The 18,592-nt window shown below is 35.4% G+C and overlaps 1 protein-coding gene across 1 annotated transcript in view; it reads right to left on the bottom strand.

Moving 5' to 3' along the window:
* Positions 1–4,160: 4,160 nt before the first annotated feature.
* Positions 4,161–18,592, bottom strand: part of LOC120623456 (innexin shaking-B-like) — a 38,693-nt gene continuing 24,261 nt past the window's right edge. Inside the window, exons 2-4 of the mRNA XM_039889491.1 lie at positions 9,888–10,107; positions 7,657–7,780; positions 4,161–7,023 (exon numbers count right to left, since the gene is read on the bottom strand). Coding sequence (XP_039745425.1) covers positions 6,618–7,023; positions 7,657–7,780; positions 9,888–10,107 — 750 coding nt within the window. The 3' untranslated portion in view covers positions 4,161–6,617. The remainder of the gene's footprint in view (positions 7,024–7,656; positions 7,781–9,887; positions 10,108–18,592) is intronic.

The following is an 18,592-nucleotide window of genomic DNA, read 5'->3' as shown; positions in this document are numbered from 1 at the left end:
ACTCATAGGCAAAGGTTGATATAACCTTTAACCAATAGATATCACCTAGTAGTGGTGAAACTTTTTTTTTTTCTATAGACTTAGTATTCTATAGCTTTAATCGTTAGGCATTCGATTTAGAAGACGCCTATTGAAAACGGGCTGTGGTGCTCGAGCAATGACAAAAAGTACTAATGAATAAAAGAACAATTTAAAACCAAATCCCAAATAATCCATAATCTTTAAAAACACAGAAATCATGTCTGTTCTATGGGAGCTCTCTTAAATGTTTTGTTTTTTTGCTGCTTTTTAGTATTATTTGTTCTAGCGGCAACAGAAATATATCAGCTGTGAAAATTTCAACCGTCCAACTATCACGGTTCAGAGACACAGCCTGGTGACAGACGGACGGACAGCGGAGTAATAGGACCTTACTTTTACCCTTTGTTTACCGACAAAAAGACGCACCCACTGCAAGCGAACTTCCTTTATTAAGTATTTGTTGCACAAAACATTTTAATAAATAATTTTTCATCAGTATTAGGATGTCATAGATCGACCATTAAGACACAATCGTAATAGCATTCTTCGGCCCAGTATTATATTGTTAATGTCGACGCTCTTGTTTCAGGATTATAAACCTTATTTCAGGGAGGTCAAGGTATGTTATAAAGAACTGTTATATTAATATAATACTGCGTTCAGCTATTGTAGTAAGCCCACATAACTCCTGCGCATTATAGGAACTACTTAAGACCAGACGAACGACTATATATCCACTGTGACACGTATGAGGTTTATGAAACCTGTGATTACCAAAACGCAATGCACGATGGGGCTTTTACCATCGCTTAACGCAGTAATATTTTTATATTGTTGAGTTATTTCAAAGTTAAAACCCTCATTTTTAAACAGTTTCATTGTATGTAATGTGAGTAATTTCAAATTAATACTGCAATATGCGATGGTAGTAAGACCACAGGTGTAAATTCAAATCCTATACCTACCACATTAAGTTGTTATCATTTTGAAATTAAAGCTATCTTTGGAAATCAACTTGTTTTCTGTTTATTTTCAATAAAATGGTATGGAAAAATGGATTACTTTTAACAAATTATCTCATTTATTATCAACTTAAGACATAATATACAAAACAAAGTAATACGCTGATTAATATGCTTTGCAATTTCGATCTCTATTATTAGGGCTATACAGCAACTTTTATAGTGCAACAGAGACGTTCACATTAAACGCACTTCCAGTAGGTACCTGTGTCTGATCTAGACCAGCATTAATCGGATATGTACTCTATTAAATAGCGATAAGGTCTGAAATCGTATAAGTTCTTTTAAAGCTAAGGAGTTCTTAGTGTAAGTTTTTGAGTAAACGAACCCGCTACCAGAGTTTGCGTTCATAGCTAGTTAGTTTGCATAGCTCTTCATGCCAAATAATATCACACTCGTAACATAATTTGTTAATTTCAAAGTTTTATTGTAGTCAAGTAAATAATTTATACATTGAAATTAAACGCTCTAATAAACCTACATCGTAAATAACTCACCACACTTTTAAAACAGTCGGAAAAAATTGGGTACACTGTCATTTACCAAAACTTTAACGCAAACTCCAGTGTTAGTCGACTCAAAAACACACACTCGATGCTTTGTTTAGCAATTTATCGCTTGAGAAACATCAGCGTTTGTGTCAAATGTCAACCTACATTGCAAAATTTTGGTCGCAATCTTCGGAAGAGATATCAGCAGGAGACCTCCTTGGCGTTTTATAGAAAAGCAAATACTAAGATGGCATAAAGCGGTGGGCTGAACACAGTAACCCAAAATTTAAAGAAATATTTGATAGTAGGAATCCTCTCTACCCTTCTGTACAGGGTACAGTTGCCTAGAAATGTGTAATTAATTAAGGAAGGTTGCGCAGTATAAGTGTTACCTCGCGTCTTGCTTTACACCTCCTCGGTGCGGATAGAAACTCCACCTGCACTCTTTCTCATACTCACATTTAAAGGAATGTGAGTAAGAGTGTGGGAAATTAGGTATTAAATTAGAAAAAACAGCAGCCACAGTGAAATAAGAGCCACTTTTCAAGCTTATTTATTGCAAGAGTATTTATTAACAATGTAATGGGTACCGGAATTCAAATGTTTATCTACAGTAATGTATGTTTTCATTCGTAGATTAAACGAAATAAGACATCCGGTGATGTCTCTTAAGCGAGGATTTACTTTGCATTTAAAAGGCAATGAATGTAAACAACTAATCATACAAACGATTCGAACATTATTTATTTTCCTGTTTATTTAGGGCCCTAGCACACGTGCGACTCTGTCGCTGTTCGTAGTGAGTAACCACGCAACCAACAAAATTTATGATGGAACACCTGAGTGGTTACACAAAAATTTCAGGACATGCAAAAATTGGCATTGTAGCTAGTTCACTGTCAATCTAAATAAAGTATCGGCGTCTTGCGATTTGGCTTGATATATTTTATTTTGAAATTCCGAGTACATTGAGGCCGTGGAATCGACAGTTAAAAACCTTCGTTGAGTTTGATTTAACATCATTTATCAATTTCTGTTAACTTAAATTTTATGAACACTTTTTCATTAAATTTAAGTTAACAGTTTCTGCATCGGGACTAACAACGAGAGATATACTTGCTAATATAGTTGTCATTTTGACACTGTAAAAACCCTGACAAACAACAATTTAAAATTTTGGCATGGTTCTTATCAATATTTGTTATGATCTGTAGCAAGTCTCATAATATGATCTCCCCTGACCTTTTCTCTCAACCAATGTTAAGTTCGGTATTCTAATGAATTTACTTACTGTATGGAGTGTTTTTATCAAACTATCAATCGCTATCATCGCGGAGTTTAGCTTTTGCTACCAAATTCCGTAATGCGACAGAATCGCTACACGCCGATGCTAAAAGTATCCTGTTTGTTTCGTTTCCTACTTAATCGTTTGCATTCATCCCATTATTTTAATGACTAGATATACATATATTTAGATGTTTATTTTAGCCTCGCAGACAAGAATCAATCACTGATATAAAATAAATGCAATCATAAAAGCTTACGTCTTTAACATCCGTTAAAATTTGGTGTTTTAATAAAAGTAACATCAGACTAAATATAATTATCAGCATCACGACCAATGAAATCCTCGTTTGGTGAGAAAATCTTGGTAAGGATTTCCAAACTTCTGGTGGTGTTTTGGATCCGGTGGTGATTTGGTCCAACAAATTCTTGCCTGGTTTGATTTCGTCTACCACCAACGGAAATTTGTCTTTCGAATGCAGTGCTTCTTCTATTGATTGAATGAATGAAATTTATTATTTACACCACATAAACATATAGAAAAATTGTAAATAAAAATTTAACAGAAAGTATACAATTATTCTTAAGTAAGTCCAGGGAAATTTGAATGTGAGATAAGCTCTGGGTCTTAAAAGACCCGGTAAACATGCTGAATTAATGCCCTTCTGGGATCCCATCGTGCTTGTAAATATTAAAAGACTTTTTATTTGTCTATGTACGCAATAATAAGTGTCCTACTTAATTTTTTTTTAATTTAGTTTCTTAACAATTGACTATGAATTCCCGAAGTATGCTAATTCGTTGATTTTAATGTAAGTAGGCCGGTTTTGGTTTCATCATTTATTGTTTATGTAGGTTGCTTTATTTGTGTATAAAGATAGTTTAGTAGCTTAAGTTTCCTTAAAATTTTGTTTCCTTAACTATCGTTTATGATAAACCATCTGAAGAATTTGCTTCAATAGCGCATTTGAAATATGTATATTTTGGAATTGTTTAGACGTTTTAAGCCGTGATGCAAATTTTGTAGTCTAATATAATTCTGCTGTTATTTTACTGAATACACCAAGGATTACAATTTAAAAGACTCTCATATTTAGCATTGACTTTTGTCCACAGGCTTCCTTAGTATTTATCAACAATGTATCAGCTTATCGGTATATATAATATTATAATATATAAAATAAATAATAATTATAATTTACCTAGGCTGAATAAATAATTAAAATCAATTTATTCAGTGAACACGTTATTGCTATTAACAATAATTATATTCTATTATATGAAACATACATCATACGAGGACAATTTTTTTTTGGTGAACAGGTAATAATTTATCCGATAAATAAATTGCCCTGATCTTACTCATTTACCAGTGCCACCAAATTATCAACGAACTATGCTTTTTATGTTCTCATATACTACTATCATTTTAAAGTGTACTAAAAAAACAAAATTCATTTATTTCAAGTAGGCCCAGTTTATAAGCACTTTTGAAACGTCAAGTCAGTCTGTTTGTAGTCTACCACCGGTTTGGAAGGCAGATTCCACCGAGAATATACTAAACGAGTGAATTCAATTTCATCCCTGGTATCGTAAAAAAAAATCCGTATAATTTAGAAGAGGTATGGCAGTCTATTAGAATCTACACATGGAAGGCCGGTAACTAACCTCGACCGGCAGGCCTTTGATGGAACAGATTTGACCGATAGAAATTCACAAAGTTGACCCGAGCTAATAGAAACCTACACCAACAGAGAGTTTCTAAGACCACAAATAAGAGTTGTTATCTGAAAAGTAATTTCCAATAATTCCGACTTGCGTTTGAATAGCATTTTGTGACGTAAGTTACTGATTAATGTCTCTCTACAACACAGTGTAGTTTCTTGTGTGTTACGATTGTAATCTAAAAGAACACTCAAGTCATTGTTTCATTGTTAGATTCAATTTTAAGATGTAACTTTTTTAGTGTTGTGTTCCGATTTTTTAAATTCCACAGATAATGGTGGCACTGTAAATGGGTTTTGAAGATAAATAGTTGTAAGATTTAGAGCCTCCGCAAACGTCGTCATTTTCAAAGAATAGTACATCTACTTTACTCGTGACTTTATAATGTCCATTTGCAGGGACTCTTGAAATATCGTCAATTTGCTTTACTGTTTAAATCATTACAGACGAACAACCGACACATTAACAATTTTCTCTACTAATAAACACAACAGCTCTCCAACAATTACATTATCTAATACGTTTCCACGTATTAGTCACAACTAGATGTTCTTCAGTGCTACTAGTTTAAGTTTTCAAGTTAACTTACTCGGATGCTCTTGAGCGTTAGCTTTAATCTGTAATTTTATATCCACGTTCAAACGTGACGCCACTGTCACTTTGTTAACTTGAAAACGTACACTACGACTCAGTGGCCATAATTCTTTATTGACATCGAAATCGTCATTATGACGTAAATTATGACAAATCTTTATACAAGAAATATCAAGATTGAATGATTAATCGATTTGAATGTCACACAGAATCTTTCGAGTTCCGCGTCTAAATTCTAAATAATTTTGGAATACTCAAAATACATCTTAGGCCGGAATTAGACGATTCATTAATGGTTTAATTTTCGATGCCTAAAATAAAGCGTCGAAATATTTTAATTCATCTTCATGAAGAGATTTTGTTCATAGGAATTCGGTTCAGTGTCTGACTTTTTGAACTGTAAAAATTAACGAAATCATATAACACTGATGTGATAGCATTCACTTTTATAATTCTTTGTCTTTTGATTTAGATCCATACATTATAGCGAATCATCTGATTCCGGCATTAAAGCATCCAAAATTAGTCTAATCATAGCTTTGAGTTACGCTTAATTTCTTTACAATTTATTGTTATAATTTCCAAAATTTCAGTCGTTTTCGAAAACGTACTTACTACACTGAACACGTATGTTAAACTTCAAAGGAACTTATTTCAATAGTAAATTATGTCTATCATATTAATATTGATGCTGATAATATTGCAATATAAGTACAACTATGTTCATTTATTTGTCTAGTGTTTAACGTAAAATGTCTTTTGGCGCGCAAAAGGTAAGTACGTCAGTGATGCATGCCCAGTAGGAATGCCCGATTTGGACATTCGCAATGGTCTATCTATATTATGTAATTATTATTGTATTTAAATTCCAATTACGATTACTAATCCTACATTACTTATTAGTTCCTTTAATTATTTATTGCTTTATTTTCCTTTTTGGTCTGTCAAATCCTTGCAAGTGAGAAATCGTGTAAAAGATAAACGATGTGCCATCTGTGTGCTTATTCTCAAATATTAGCTAGAGTAGAAAAAAACAAAGCGTTCCTGACAAACAGTTACTACGAGCAGCGAAACTATAAGTAAAATACTTCTAAAAGTTGAACACTAGATATTTCTAACGGGATAGCCGTCACTGTCGACTTCAATAAGGCTTTCGATAGGATTCATCCTGAGATCACATTCTTAAACATTAAGTACATTCTATTATTGCATATTTAGAATTGCACTGTAACGATTACAAATATCGTCAATTAAAGTCTTTGACATGTATCTTACACTCCGCGTAGCAGTCCGGCCGGCGGAAATAGGGTGCCGCAAGGCAGCTGACTTGGCCCGATTTATTTTCTCTTACATACGAACAGAGATTGTCTCCGTTGAAGTCTACACTTCTAATGAGTTCCAGCGCACTTTAGACGGGCGGGTCCATGTCGCGCTGCAACGACGTCAGTCACGTGTGGAATACCCAACCCGGGATCGGAGGTCACGCGTCCGGAACGCCATGAATGTGGTGCTGGTAGTTGTGATTCAGCTTGTTCGCAAACTCGTGCATTATATCTCTGAATATTACGGAATCTAAGTTCTCTCCAAGAATGTAGAGAAGGTACCAGTCACCCATTTTACTTCTTCTGACGATTGTGTCGACGTTGTCTCGTCTCACGAGTCTGAAGCGCATCCTCATCATATACACACGCATGCGTGGCGAAAAGATGATAACTATTCGGTATACAAGGGTGATGAATGTGAGGATACCGAGTATGACGAACCAAAACCAGAGGAAGACGTAGATCTTCTCATTGACGACGTTGAGTGGCAAGATGCAGAGAGCGTCGTGCCTTTCCACCTCACCCGAAGACCCGAATTTATTGAACAGTGTGCATTTGACCATCCTGTAAATAAAACCAAAAAAAAAAAGATAACTTATTTGTGTTTAACATATTTCAATAAATCTTAATTCTTCCGCTTACTTAGTCTTGCTTAAAAATGGCTAATTATTGGCATACAGGCCTACAAATAAATCAAATTATTTCAACCACGTCAACGTGGATTTCTGTAACAAGTATCTATAATATACATTATCGCAAAAGTAGATGAGAATGTTTCTATGTACTTTTTTAAATATGCGGAGTTCCTGAGTTGTTTACATTCATTTTTTTATTAATTTATTTAAGGGGCTTTTGTGGGTGACCTCTATATCAGCCTCATGGTTACACACAGTATGAATCATAAATCTAAAACAAAATGAGAGAATCACAAACAAATCAACAATTTTGAAACTGAATATAATTATTCAGTTCTAACTCTAAATGCTAAAACATTAGAATCATTGTTAAATATTGGGGTTTTCGTCTAATTACTCGTAGAAGGTACCAGCCTGGAGTTGCTTATTTTATCATTTAGAGCTATTAAAGTTCGCATTAGAACTCTCTATTGAGTAAGAAGATCTACACCCGGCGGATGAGATATCAATACGCTAAAGATAATGATTAATGAATTATTGCTCAATGATAAATAGTTGTTACCTCGGAAATATGTAGATCATCGGGTCGATCCGGTCCTCCTGGTCAGACTCCATGTACGCGATGACATCCAGTCCGAACGTCATGAACTCGCCATCGAAGAAACGATTCATGAGGAACATTTGCCCTGGAGGAGTGATAGCTAAATTAGTAATAATAATGACAATAGTGGTTGAATTATATTTAAAACTAGATTCAAAAACAGTTTACGAGATAAACGCATTATGATTATCTATTATAAATAATTTTACAGCTAAAATCTATTAATACTACAAAGTAATAATATTATATCGCCTAATTGGTCCCAAAATAGTCTATGGTATAAATAGTGGAAAAATTTGTGGAATTTCTTTCCTCATTACGTAAAGACTATAAGTGAATTTAATATCAAAAGAGGTGTCCTAAAGGGCCTTCGAGATTATTATTCCATATATGCCTCTGTAGCCAACTTCCGTTTTTCCAATAACAAAAACGGCCCCCTTCGGTGAAGCCAAATTTGCTGGCCATGCAGTCCCGCGACAATTGGGGCCATGCCCTCGGCGATAAATTGGTTAAACATGTATATTTTTTGGCCACCTTGTTATGTAAACAATAAAGAAACAAAATAAAATACAGGAACAATGTTTTGAAAATTTCTTTGTTGAAGATTCCTTTTTGTCTTTGTAGACATTTATATATTCGATTTTCCATCTGTCTGTGACCATGAATTAAAGTTTATAATGCACGGGATATGCTGAGATGTAGACCCGTTAAGAGTAATATTACAGATAGTCATAACTTTCCGGAATTAGAATAGAATAAGTTTTTTTTGAAGTGTTATTTCTTTATAACGAATACATGAGACTTTTGGTTTTAGTTACCATAGAAACAAAAATAAGCTTTACATTCATTCTAATAACGTTTTTCTCGCTCGCTGCCTGATACTCTCTATCCACCTGAATCTCTCGTAGGCTACTTTTCAGAAGTTCTACCGTGTGTCAATTGCACAAGATTTTTGTTTTATTGTTTCTTTTTTCTTTAATCATAATTCATTAGTATCTTTACTTCTGCACCTGCTGGTGCGATGATATTTTAATGATGAAGTTTAATATACCAGTCGTTATTCAAAACATACTTAAATCAAGGTCCTATCAGGTCATATTTATTTTTTAGATAAAATTGAAGCAGTTATAGTGAGTTGGCGCACAATTTAGATGGTTTAGTCTATATATTAGACTATTTATATTTCTTATTAATAATCACTTAATAAGAAAACCAGTGGCACGTAACCCTCAAACTTGATAACCTTGATAAGAGCACCAAATTTTAAGGGTATTAAAAAAAACTCATATTTCCGCTTGTTTCGTGGGCGCGTGTTTTCACAAAGTAAAATATCAGCAGAGCATCTGCCGCGTGCGTTGGTCTGAATCTTCAACTAGTGGCGCGATTGTAAATCAAAACAATGTATTGATATTAGTAGAGACTAGTCCTCTATAATAATAGTACTAGTCCAAATAGAAGATCTTTCCTTCTATTCTACTATAATATCATAGATCCGAAAGCATGCTTGTTGATTATTTAATGCATCCGTTATTCGCGTAGCAACATAGAAACATAGTTTTCATCATGATATCATAACATTCTACTGTTCAGAAGTGGGATGGATATTTTAAGCTATAACCATAGAGTGAGGTTTGTCATACAGAGATCCAAAGAAGCCGTCTTAACAGAATAATCATGTTGTAACTCACTGTCCAAATTTTTAACTGTTTAGTTAATTAATAAATTATTTATATTTTTCTTTATATACAGATTCGAATCACCAATTAAACTAATCAAAAACTTAATGTCACTAGTTTTAAGTTCTCTTGTAAGTGCACAGTATGTTCTTTGGAGATTAAAGTCAAATTCAAAATTCAAATTCAAAATTTCTTTATGCATGTAGGCCTATCACAGGCACTTATGAAGCGTTCATACATAATATATGTTTACATAATTGTAAGGGGATGATGATAACTTCGTTCGCCAACTTAAACGCGCCCTGGGTTCCAAACGCGCCCTGGTTTAAGAAGAGCCCACAACAAACTTAGCCGGGTATTTTTTTTTGTTATCACCATCTCACAGTCTTTAAAACTTAACTAAGTGCGAGGGAAAGATACTTACTGGCCTCAGAGTAAGGGTCTTATAGACAGCTAGGTCGCTGTCTAGCATGTCGGCAGTCACCACGAGATCAAAGGCTGTGCTATTAAACTTACCTATAACGTTGATAAGAGCGAGCCCTTCGCAAAGGTAGTACCGGTAGGCCCACCAGTTGTGGTAGCGCAGGTTCTCCCACAGGTAGTCCAGAATGAGCTTCTTCTTCGTCTTCTTCTCGATCTCGGTGCAGACGCCTACGTCCAAGTCCATCATGAGGGCGCGGATTTTCCCGCCTTCCCAGGATTTCCACAACCACCGCGGCGCGTAGAATAACATCGCCTGAAGACAAAAAAGAAAATTAACAAAAATATTCGTGTCAAGTCAACGTTTTGTTTGGCTCGCAGATACCTAATTGGCTGGACAAAGATAACTATAGTTATTCCACTCAGATTCTTTTTAGTGTTTCTTTTGCTTTGTTTGGGACGATTTGAAAAGAATTAGATTGGTGTCTCATTTTATAATTACTTTTTTAATTAATTACATTAATGAAACAGTTAAACATCAAAATGCTATTTGAAAGAGTCTAGATCTTCCGAATTTCGACGCACCAATGCCAGCTTGCAATGACCACCCTGCTTTCTGAGCCCAAGGCCGTTAGTTCGATTCCCACAACTGGAAAATGTTTGTGTAATGAGCATGAATGTTTTTGAGTGTCTGGGTGTTTATACGTATATTCTAAGGATTTATGTATATTATCATAAAAAATATTCACCTGTCGTCTTAGTACCCATAACACAAGCTACTCTTTCTTTGGGGCACTATATAACACTACTAATTGTTAAGAATATGTAAAATAAAGTATAAAATTATAAAAAGGAACATGGATCACAACTTTGTAGTGCTAATAACATTTGCTTAAACAAACCACGAACAAATTACGGTAAGAAAAACATACGCTTTGAAGGAGCATTAATGTATAATAAATTACCCAACGACATTAAAATAGAACAAAATTTAATATTTTTAAGAAAAAACTTAAAACCTTTGTAATTGACAAAATCTGAGTGCGGTACTAGCTATGTATGACAGTATGAAGTAAATTTACCCTCAAGTTTTTTTATATAATTTCTGATTGCTTTGTACGTGCCGTTGTTTGTAGTTTTAATTTCACATAAAACATTGTGTTAAGAAATCTATGTTCAAATAATAATTTTTACTTAAAATAATCGTAGAAAACAGTGGGAACCTTGAAAACCTTGTTGTCGATAAAACACTCTCCAATCAAAAAGCAATATATCAGAATGCCTCAAAACTCTCAATGAATCTCACGTGAAAGCAACAATTAACCTTATTTCTTTTGCAATACAATCGGAAATGCAACGAAACTAAAGGACTATTTATATATAAGAAATAAATTTATTTGGCTAGACGGTATCGTAAACTGAGTTTAATGGATATGAAGCATAAGGCCAGCCGCACTGTATGCCTGAGAAGCCACCTGTGTTTAGTTTTCGCACAATTTTCCGCTTTAATGTAACCACGTTCTCAGTTCAATACGACAGTGCCAGAGGATAGACAAATATCTGGAAATCATGGACGCTATCAAATTGTGAAAGTTACATTAGTATAAAAAAATTGCAAGAAACACATCCTAAAAGTACCGCCACATTGTCTCCCTCAACCTGAGGCGTACCTAGGTGTTAATCCTCATGTTCAGTTATTCATACTTCCCCGGACGAGCTCTGTGACAAATAGCTCTACTACTAAATACGACATGCTTTGAAGTAAAAATAAAAACACATAACTCAATCCGGTTTTTATACAAAACCGTGTTTAGTGTGCGGCCGGCTTTAGGAAGCTTTCATCGCATGTGTTTAGTGGCGAGATTGGTTTTGCAGTCTACTTAGGAGCTAATATTTCTGAAGATATATCAATTACATCGTTAAAAATTGAACTAAAATGGGACAGAATCACTTTTAAGGGTTCCGCGCCCAAAGAATATATCATCTTTTGTTTATCACTTTTGTTTATTTATTATATGGAAAAGTGACGTTTGACAGCAGTGATTGCAAGATTTACGCCGGTCGCAAGCCTGTCGCGAGATACGTAATGGCCCTGCGGGATTTTATTAATTAGACAAAGCTGTCCGTCTGTCACCAGGGACCTCATATGTATCTCATGACCCGTGAGAGCTAGACTTTTTTATGCTTATAGACGAGCGCTTGTAGGCGACGATGCAGATTGCAGCCTAAGGTGGAGCGCACATGCCTAGAAGATGCATATTCACTCTTGATTTGAAGGTACTTATATTGTAGGCACAGGAAGATGCGAAGCGCTTCGTACGCGTCCGCTTTATATTCACCACGTACGGATGCCGATCCTTACGGAAAACACTTGTAATTTTCACAGTTGATATATTTCTGTTGCCATAAAAAAAAATACTAAAAAGACAATAAAATTAATATCAAAGGGTGCTCCCATAGAACAAATATAAAGTAGCTCAAGTGCTTTGAACTTTAATATGACACCTGATGGCAATCGGAGTAACCTAATCACAGGGTCGTGTTAATTGGGGTATAAGATATCTAAATTATCTAACTAGTCATTAATGGGCGCACTCAGGGGCGTACTCGCTTCGAAATCTCTCATACAATGTATGCACTAGCTTCAAAAATGTATTGCAGCTAAGATACAGACGGACAAATGTATGGTAGCCAAGAAACAATGTACAAATTTCAACCCGTTACAGTATTTGGTGCGTTAAGAGCTTCAGTTTTAAGTTGACGAATTTAGATAACGCCATCAACTCACTTCTATGTTATATTTTACATGTAATGTAAGCATCAAAGGTGAACCGTGGGTTCGATTCCCACAACTGGACAATGTTTGTGTGATGAACATGAATGTTTTTCAGTGTCTGGGTGTTTATCTATATATTATAAGTATTTATGTAAATTATTCATCAGTCATCTTAGTACCCATAACACAAGCTATGCTTACTTTGGGGCTAGATGGCGATGTGTGTATTATCGTAGTATATTTATTATTTTTAATATTTATTATTATAAGTGTAGATACCTATAAAACCGAATCATTTGGGGTTGTGTGTCCCACCACAATATACCTAATTTTTCATGTCACGTAGGTACATGAAACATTTGGTATAGTTAGAGTTTTCTTCGTGTAGTGTGTATGATAAAACAGCCGCGGACGATCTGACTTAAAAAATCTGACTTGGTCCCAAAGGCCAAAAGCTGGGTTCGCCCATAACTGACCATCTAACGTGATGCAGTTAAGAAAAATCGTCACGAATCTTAGTAAATTCTTGCGAACAATTAACATCAGAAAGTCTGCCGAAAGGCGTCAAAAAATATGATTTTCGTAATAGGGGATGAACATTATTGAAACAAAGTAGGGCGTCACACGATCTGGGGATGAGATAACGTATCCCTGACTCATACGTATTCGTAAAAGAGCTGTCGAACGGATACGAGGAGGAATGTTTATGGCTCCAACACCACTAGTTGCGTGTAAGTGCAGTGCCATACTTGGCGGATTTGTAAAAAAGTATAGACATTACTTTATAACTAAAAAGTAACAGCAGGCGAAGGATAGTAGGCGGGTTAATAAATTGGTATGGCCCAAAGTACTTTATATAAAAGAAATGTTATATTACCTCCTACCGACTAAATTCAGTAGTAAAAAAAGTAGCCTCCCACCGTAAATTTTCCAACCAACATGTTGGAAGACAAGCGTCTGCTCCAAAATACAATGGAGTTAAAAAAAACAAGCTCCCACGTCTGTTTGTGTTCTCATAATGCTTCAATGAAGTTCAAAAACTGTCATAGTGTTTCCGTGGAGTTAAAAAATACAGTCTCCCAAGCCTGTTTGTAGTCCCATAGTGTTTCAAAAGAGTTAAATAAATAGTCTCCCAAGCCTGTTTGTATACTCATAGTGTTTCAATGGAGTTAAAAAAACAGGCTCCCACGCCTGTTTGTAATCTCATAGTTTTCAATAGAGTTAAAAAAACAGTCTCCCAAGCCTGTGTGTATTCTCATAGTGTTTGCGTGCCCTTATCCTAAAAGCGGTATTGAGCAGAAGTTGTCGTATTGGAGAATGCAACAAGTGACTCAGTGGGACGGAACACGCAGCGAAGCGTAGAGATAACAGATAGGGAAATAGTGGGGGAGATGGCTCGAAGAGGCTTTGACGTAAGCTAGGCGGCGGCTGAGCGAACAAAGAACATATTTTCACAACCAATTTTTATGGCCGAAGCTAGATGTGAGTTATAAATACCTCTTTGTATTCTTTTATTTCCAAATTTATTCTATTTTTGAGATTAGGTATCTAATTGGCATAAAAGCAGTGGTTTAAAATTTGATTCCCACTTAAATTTCAGACTTACGTGTGTTTTAAAAATTGAAGCAAAAAAATATCACTCGCGGTGGACAGGTGCACACTCATTAATAAACGTGGCATAACATTGGAATTGTAACGCAGTGTTTTGCTGTGACATTTGAAAGTTGCTGTCAGTTTAAATGCGATGAAACATTCACATTGAAACGTCATAAAAGGAAGAATTGAACTATTCCGACGTCATGCCAAGTTTATTAATAAGGGGGTAGGACTGCGAGCCGTACTGATTTGTGACGGTAGATATGAATACAGTTGCCACCACCCTTTCTGTTATCTACTGTTAACAGTGGCGTGCACTTCATACATGCACAAAAGCACTGCTTACCCTAAAATGGATATATAGCTCGTCTAGGAGGAGGATTTTTGCCATTTTATGCAATTTTCCTGCTGTATCCATACCCTGGTAAGAAACCCAGTGCGCGCCACTGACTGTTATGTCCTATTTATTGATTACGACAATCCCGCATGACCGCTGCCCCGACATATATAACTTATCTAAACAAAGTTATATTCTGTCGTGGGCAGCGTTCTCCAACTACTGCGATGACAAACCCTTCTGCCTCGAGTGATTATGATTAAACAAATAAATACTAACATATTTATTTTCTTTAAAAACTGAATAATGCTAGGTCGCATATTAAGAACAAGCTAACTTTCAGACCTAGAATCACTAGATCAAATCTAGGCAGATCCGCTTCACTGTGTAGAATAGTTGTTACCTTCAACAATTTGGTTAGAAGCTTGTTTAGTTAGGCTTGGATATTATTCGACACTCCGCTCCGTTTCAAAAAAGAAGTCAAAAACTTTTAAAAGTACTGCATGATAGTTAGTCATTTTTCTTAGATATTTTATTTTTCTTTTTCTTTGTTATGTAAGTACCTATTTTAGTATTTTTTTATTGTTTAGCGGCTATACATCTCAAAATTTTGGTTGTAAACAAAGAGTGTCTTTTGTGTTATGCATGCGTCAACCTTTAAAGGAGTGTAAAACAATTGTTAAAAGTGTCTATATGTTAAGATAGGCTGTATGCACGTTGGCTTCCTAATCTATACAGTCTGTCTGTCTGTCCGGGCATCACGTGAGAAGTACTGAAAAGATTGAAATAAATTTTGGTATAGTGGTAGCTGATATTCCGGGTCAACATATAGGATACTTTTTATCCCGATAAACAATAAGTTTCCTCCGGGAAATGGGATGAAAATTTTCATAAATTTTACTTCATAGCACCGTTAAATTTTAAGCGATTTTAGTAATTCTTTTTTTATTTGAAAGTGTATGCTATCAAGCATGTATGTATTGTCTTATTTTAATAAGGATCTGATAAATATTGTCGGAGACAAAGTAGGTAGACAAAGTAGTAGTACTACACAACTCTTAACAAAATAATAGCAAGTCGCAAGGCATATGGGACAACGATCGAATGTTTGCGTACCTACTAATATTATAAATGCGTAAGTTTGTGAGGATGGATGTATGGATGAATATATGTATGTATCGATTAATACTTAATAATAATGACTTCTTACTTACTCAGTATACCACGTAAAATAATAGAAGGTACATAGCTAGCCACGATGATTATGATGTTAGCATCATATGCGTACAAAGTCGCGAGGGTCCGCTAGTAAATAAATAAGCCCTCCTTACGGAGTGACCTCTAGCCCAGCAGTGGGCTGTTATAGGCTATTAATGAGGACAACTCTACATGACCGCTGCCCCGATGATAAGAATCCATATAAACGATAAACGAATTGATACTTTGTAGTGGGCATAGTTATACTTAAAATAGGTATACTTACTGTAGCTTCACAATATATTTATAATAATATGGTATATGTAAGACAACATATTAGTCTATTTAAACAAAAAGTGGACATAAACAGTCGACTTACAAGAAATGGTCATAAATTAGTGTCATCTGCATATCGTCTGCGAAAAGTACAGAAGTCATTTGTGGGTAATTTGGACCTACCTATGCATAGATTTAAAGAATATGTTAAAAACATTTATTACAGCGAGGTGAGAGGATACAATCGATGAATTTCTTGATGACAATTTCATCTCTCACAAGATAGAAAAAATAAATGTTAAAATGTAAATTGTTGATGTTGGAAAAGAGCAACTGCCGAGTTTCTTGCCGGCTTCGTCTCGGTAGAATCTGCCTTCCGAACCGGTGGTAAAGTCACTGCAAACAGACAGACTTGACTTTTGTGTTTACATTACTACTTCAAATAAATGAATTTTGTTTTTTTTTTTTTTTTTTGTGATCACAAACAAGTCTGCCCGGCTTAGTGATTATTAGCAAATAAGTGTCACAGGCTATTCGAGAGACCTGCATGATCTCTGCCGCGTTTAATACTAGCACCCATATAAACGAAGTCACACTTTGTAAAACCATAATGACACGTGTATTTTGGCGCAAATTTGATATCTAAATCGTGACTTTTCACGGTCACACAGCAGTCATAAAGTAACTCGTGAATGTAGCAGTAAATTATGAGCAGTCGCCGTTTATTACTAGTGCAGATTTATTGCGCCCTGCCTCCGATTGACGGCCGTGGAATATATTGCGCGGATATTAAGTACCTACCACTTTTAAATGACGGCCGATTTGGGCGACCCTGCTTTCTGAGCCCAAGGCCATCCATGGGTTTGATTCCCACTACTGGAAAATGTTTGTGTGATGAATATGAATGTTTTTCAGTATCTGGGTGTTTATATGTATATTCTAAGTATTTATGTATATTATTAATAAATATATTTTGTGTTTGTATTATCATATACATGGATTTAAGGTTATGAAAGAAAAAGAAAAACGAATTCATCTTCTTTTTCATCTGTCAAGTTTCAGTTTACGAAACTTTACGATCTGTGTTGTAACTTTAGACGGCATCACTAATTCTATAATAAGTTCGTGAAACCTTTTATTGATCTAGGAATAACCTAAATCACTGGGCATCTGATGAAAGTTATTCCTAGGTTTAGTGAAAGCGGGCATAAATATTTTAATGGGCGGTCCTAACTCGAGCGTGTGTGCTGCAGTCACACTCATAACTCTAGACGCCGGAAACGTTGGCAGCGCGATATGTTGCTGCAAGTTCGCGCCATGATTGATACTTCCGTCCGCTGCGCCTGCTGTATTTGGGTTATTGCTATTGTGTTAAGAACTTTATTAGGTGACCTGTGTGATGCGTATGCACGGGTCATATTTAAAATGAAATTATTCAAATGCAAGCTTATAAACGTAATTTATATTGAAAAAAACGAGATAAAAAAAAAACTTTCACAAATTTTATCTTTTGCCTTATACGATATCTATTACATAAAGGAATATAATACATTGAAGGTTTTATTATAATACATTATCTAGTTATCTCATTATCGGTTAACCAAGTTTCACTCCACATTAAAATTTGAGATTTTTGTACAATTGAATTAATTAAATCGCCGGAATGAGCCCACAGATTTTGACAATTGAAAGTGTACACTATCAAACCTTTTTTTGAAAAACTAAAATGTTGACTATGGCTAACTTTAGGGGTGTCGTTTTATTTTGAAGGCGCATCGTAAAATTTTACTCTCATAATTTTTCCCTAACGCGACGAAAGAAGTGTAACTTCAAAATATTTTTTGTGTCTTTTGGAGTACAGACCTAGGGGCAACCAGGGGTTTCAATTGTTTATAAGGAAATAAAAAGAAGTTCCTAGAGCTGGCAGTTCCAGATAATGCATAATATAAGCCATAATGTTTTTTTGTTTAAATAAACACAGGCAAATAAGGTTTTGCTATTCATCACCATCGCTGTTCCGGTGTACGGATAAACCCGATTGGGTTTTGCTATTCGTCAGCATCGCCGCGCTCTTCCGGTGTACGGATAAACCCGTTTGATTAAAATCAGTCCAAGATGGCCGCCGCCAAAAAAAAAAGAATTACATATTATTTTACAACTCCCTCAGGGTTTTAAATGAACGGCTTGACTAATAGAATAATGCACACGATATTGAAAGGGTATAAAAAATATTAACTAACGAAATGAAAATTAAAAAGTGATATTTCTAGATTACTAATTAAAGTGGGGTGGTGACGACCTGGGACCCAACTTTGTATTTAGCTTTTAGTACATTGTGTCGGGGGTTATTTAAAATTTTAAATGAAATTTTCCTTCAGGCCGTTTAATGATGCATATGTACGAGTATAGTGTGCAACGAAGCACGGCGACTTCTTCGTCACGTCTGCGTCTCAGCGGGAGGGCCCTCGGCACAAGTGGCGCAAAATGTACCGTGAGCTAAATATCAGTTGCTGAGGGGTCTGCGACCTGTATACCAACAAGGAAATGTGGAGATCACTGATAATTTAAAGATGAAAAATATCGTCATACGTCCAAGCAAGAAAGCCCTAAACTGATACC

The sequence above is a fragment of the Pararge aegeria genome, chromosome 4 (genome assembly GCF_905163445.1).
Source record: "Pararge aegeria chromosome 4, ilParAegt1.1, whole genome shotgun sequence".
Lineage (NCBI taxonomy): Eukaryota > Metazoa > Arthropoda > Insecta > Lepidoptera > Nymphalidae > Pararge > Pararge aegeria.
The sequence above is the reverse complement of the archived record's forward strand: the minus strand, read 5'-3'. Positions and strand labels throughout refer to the sequence as shown.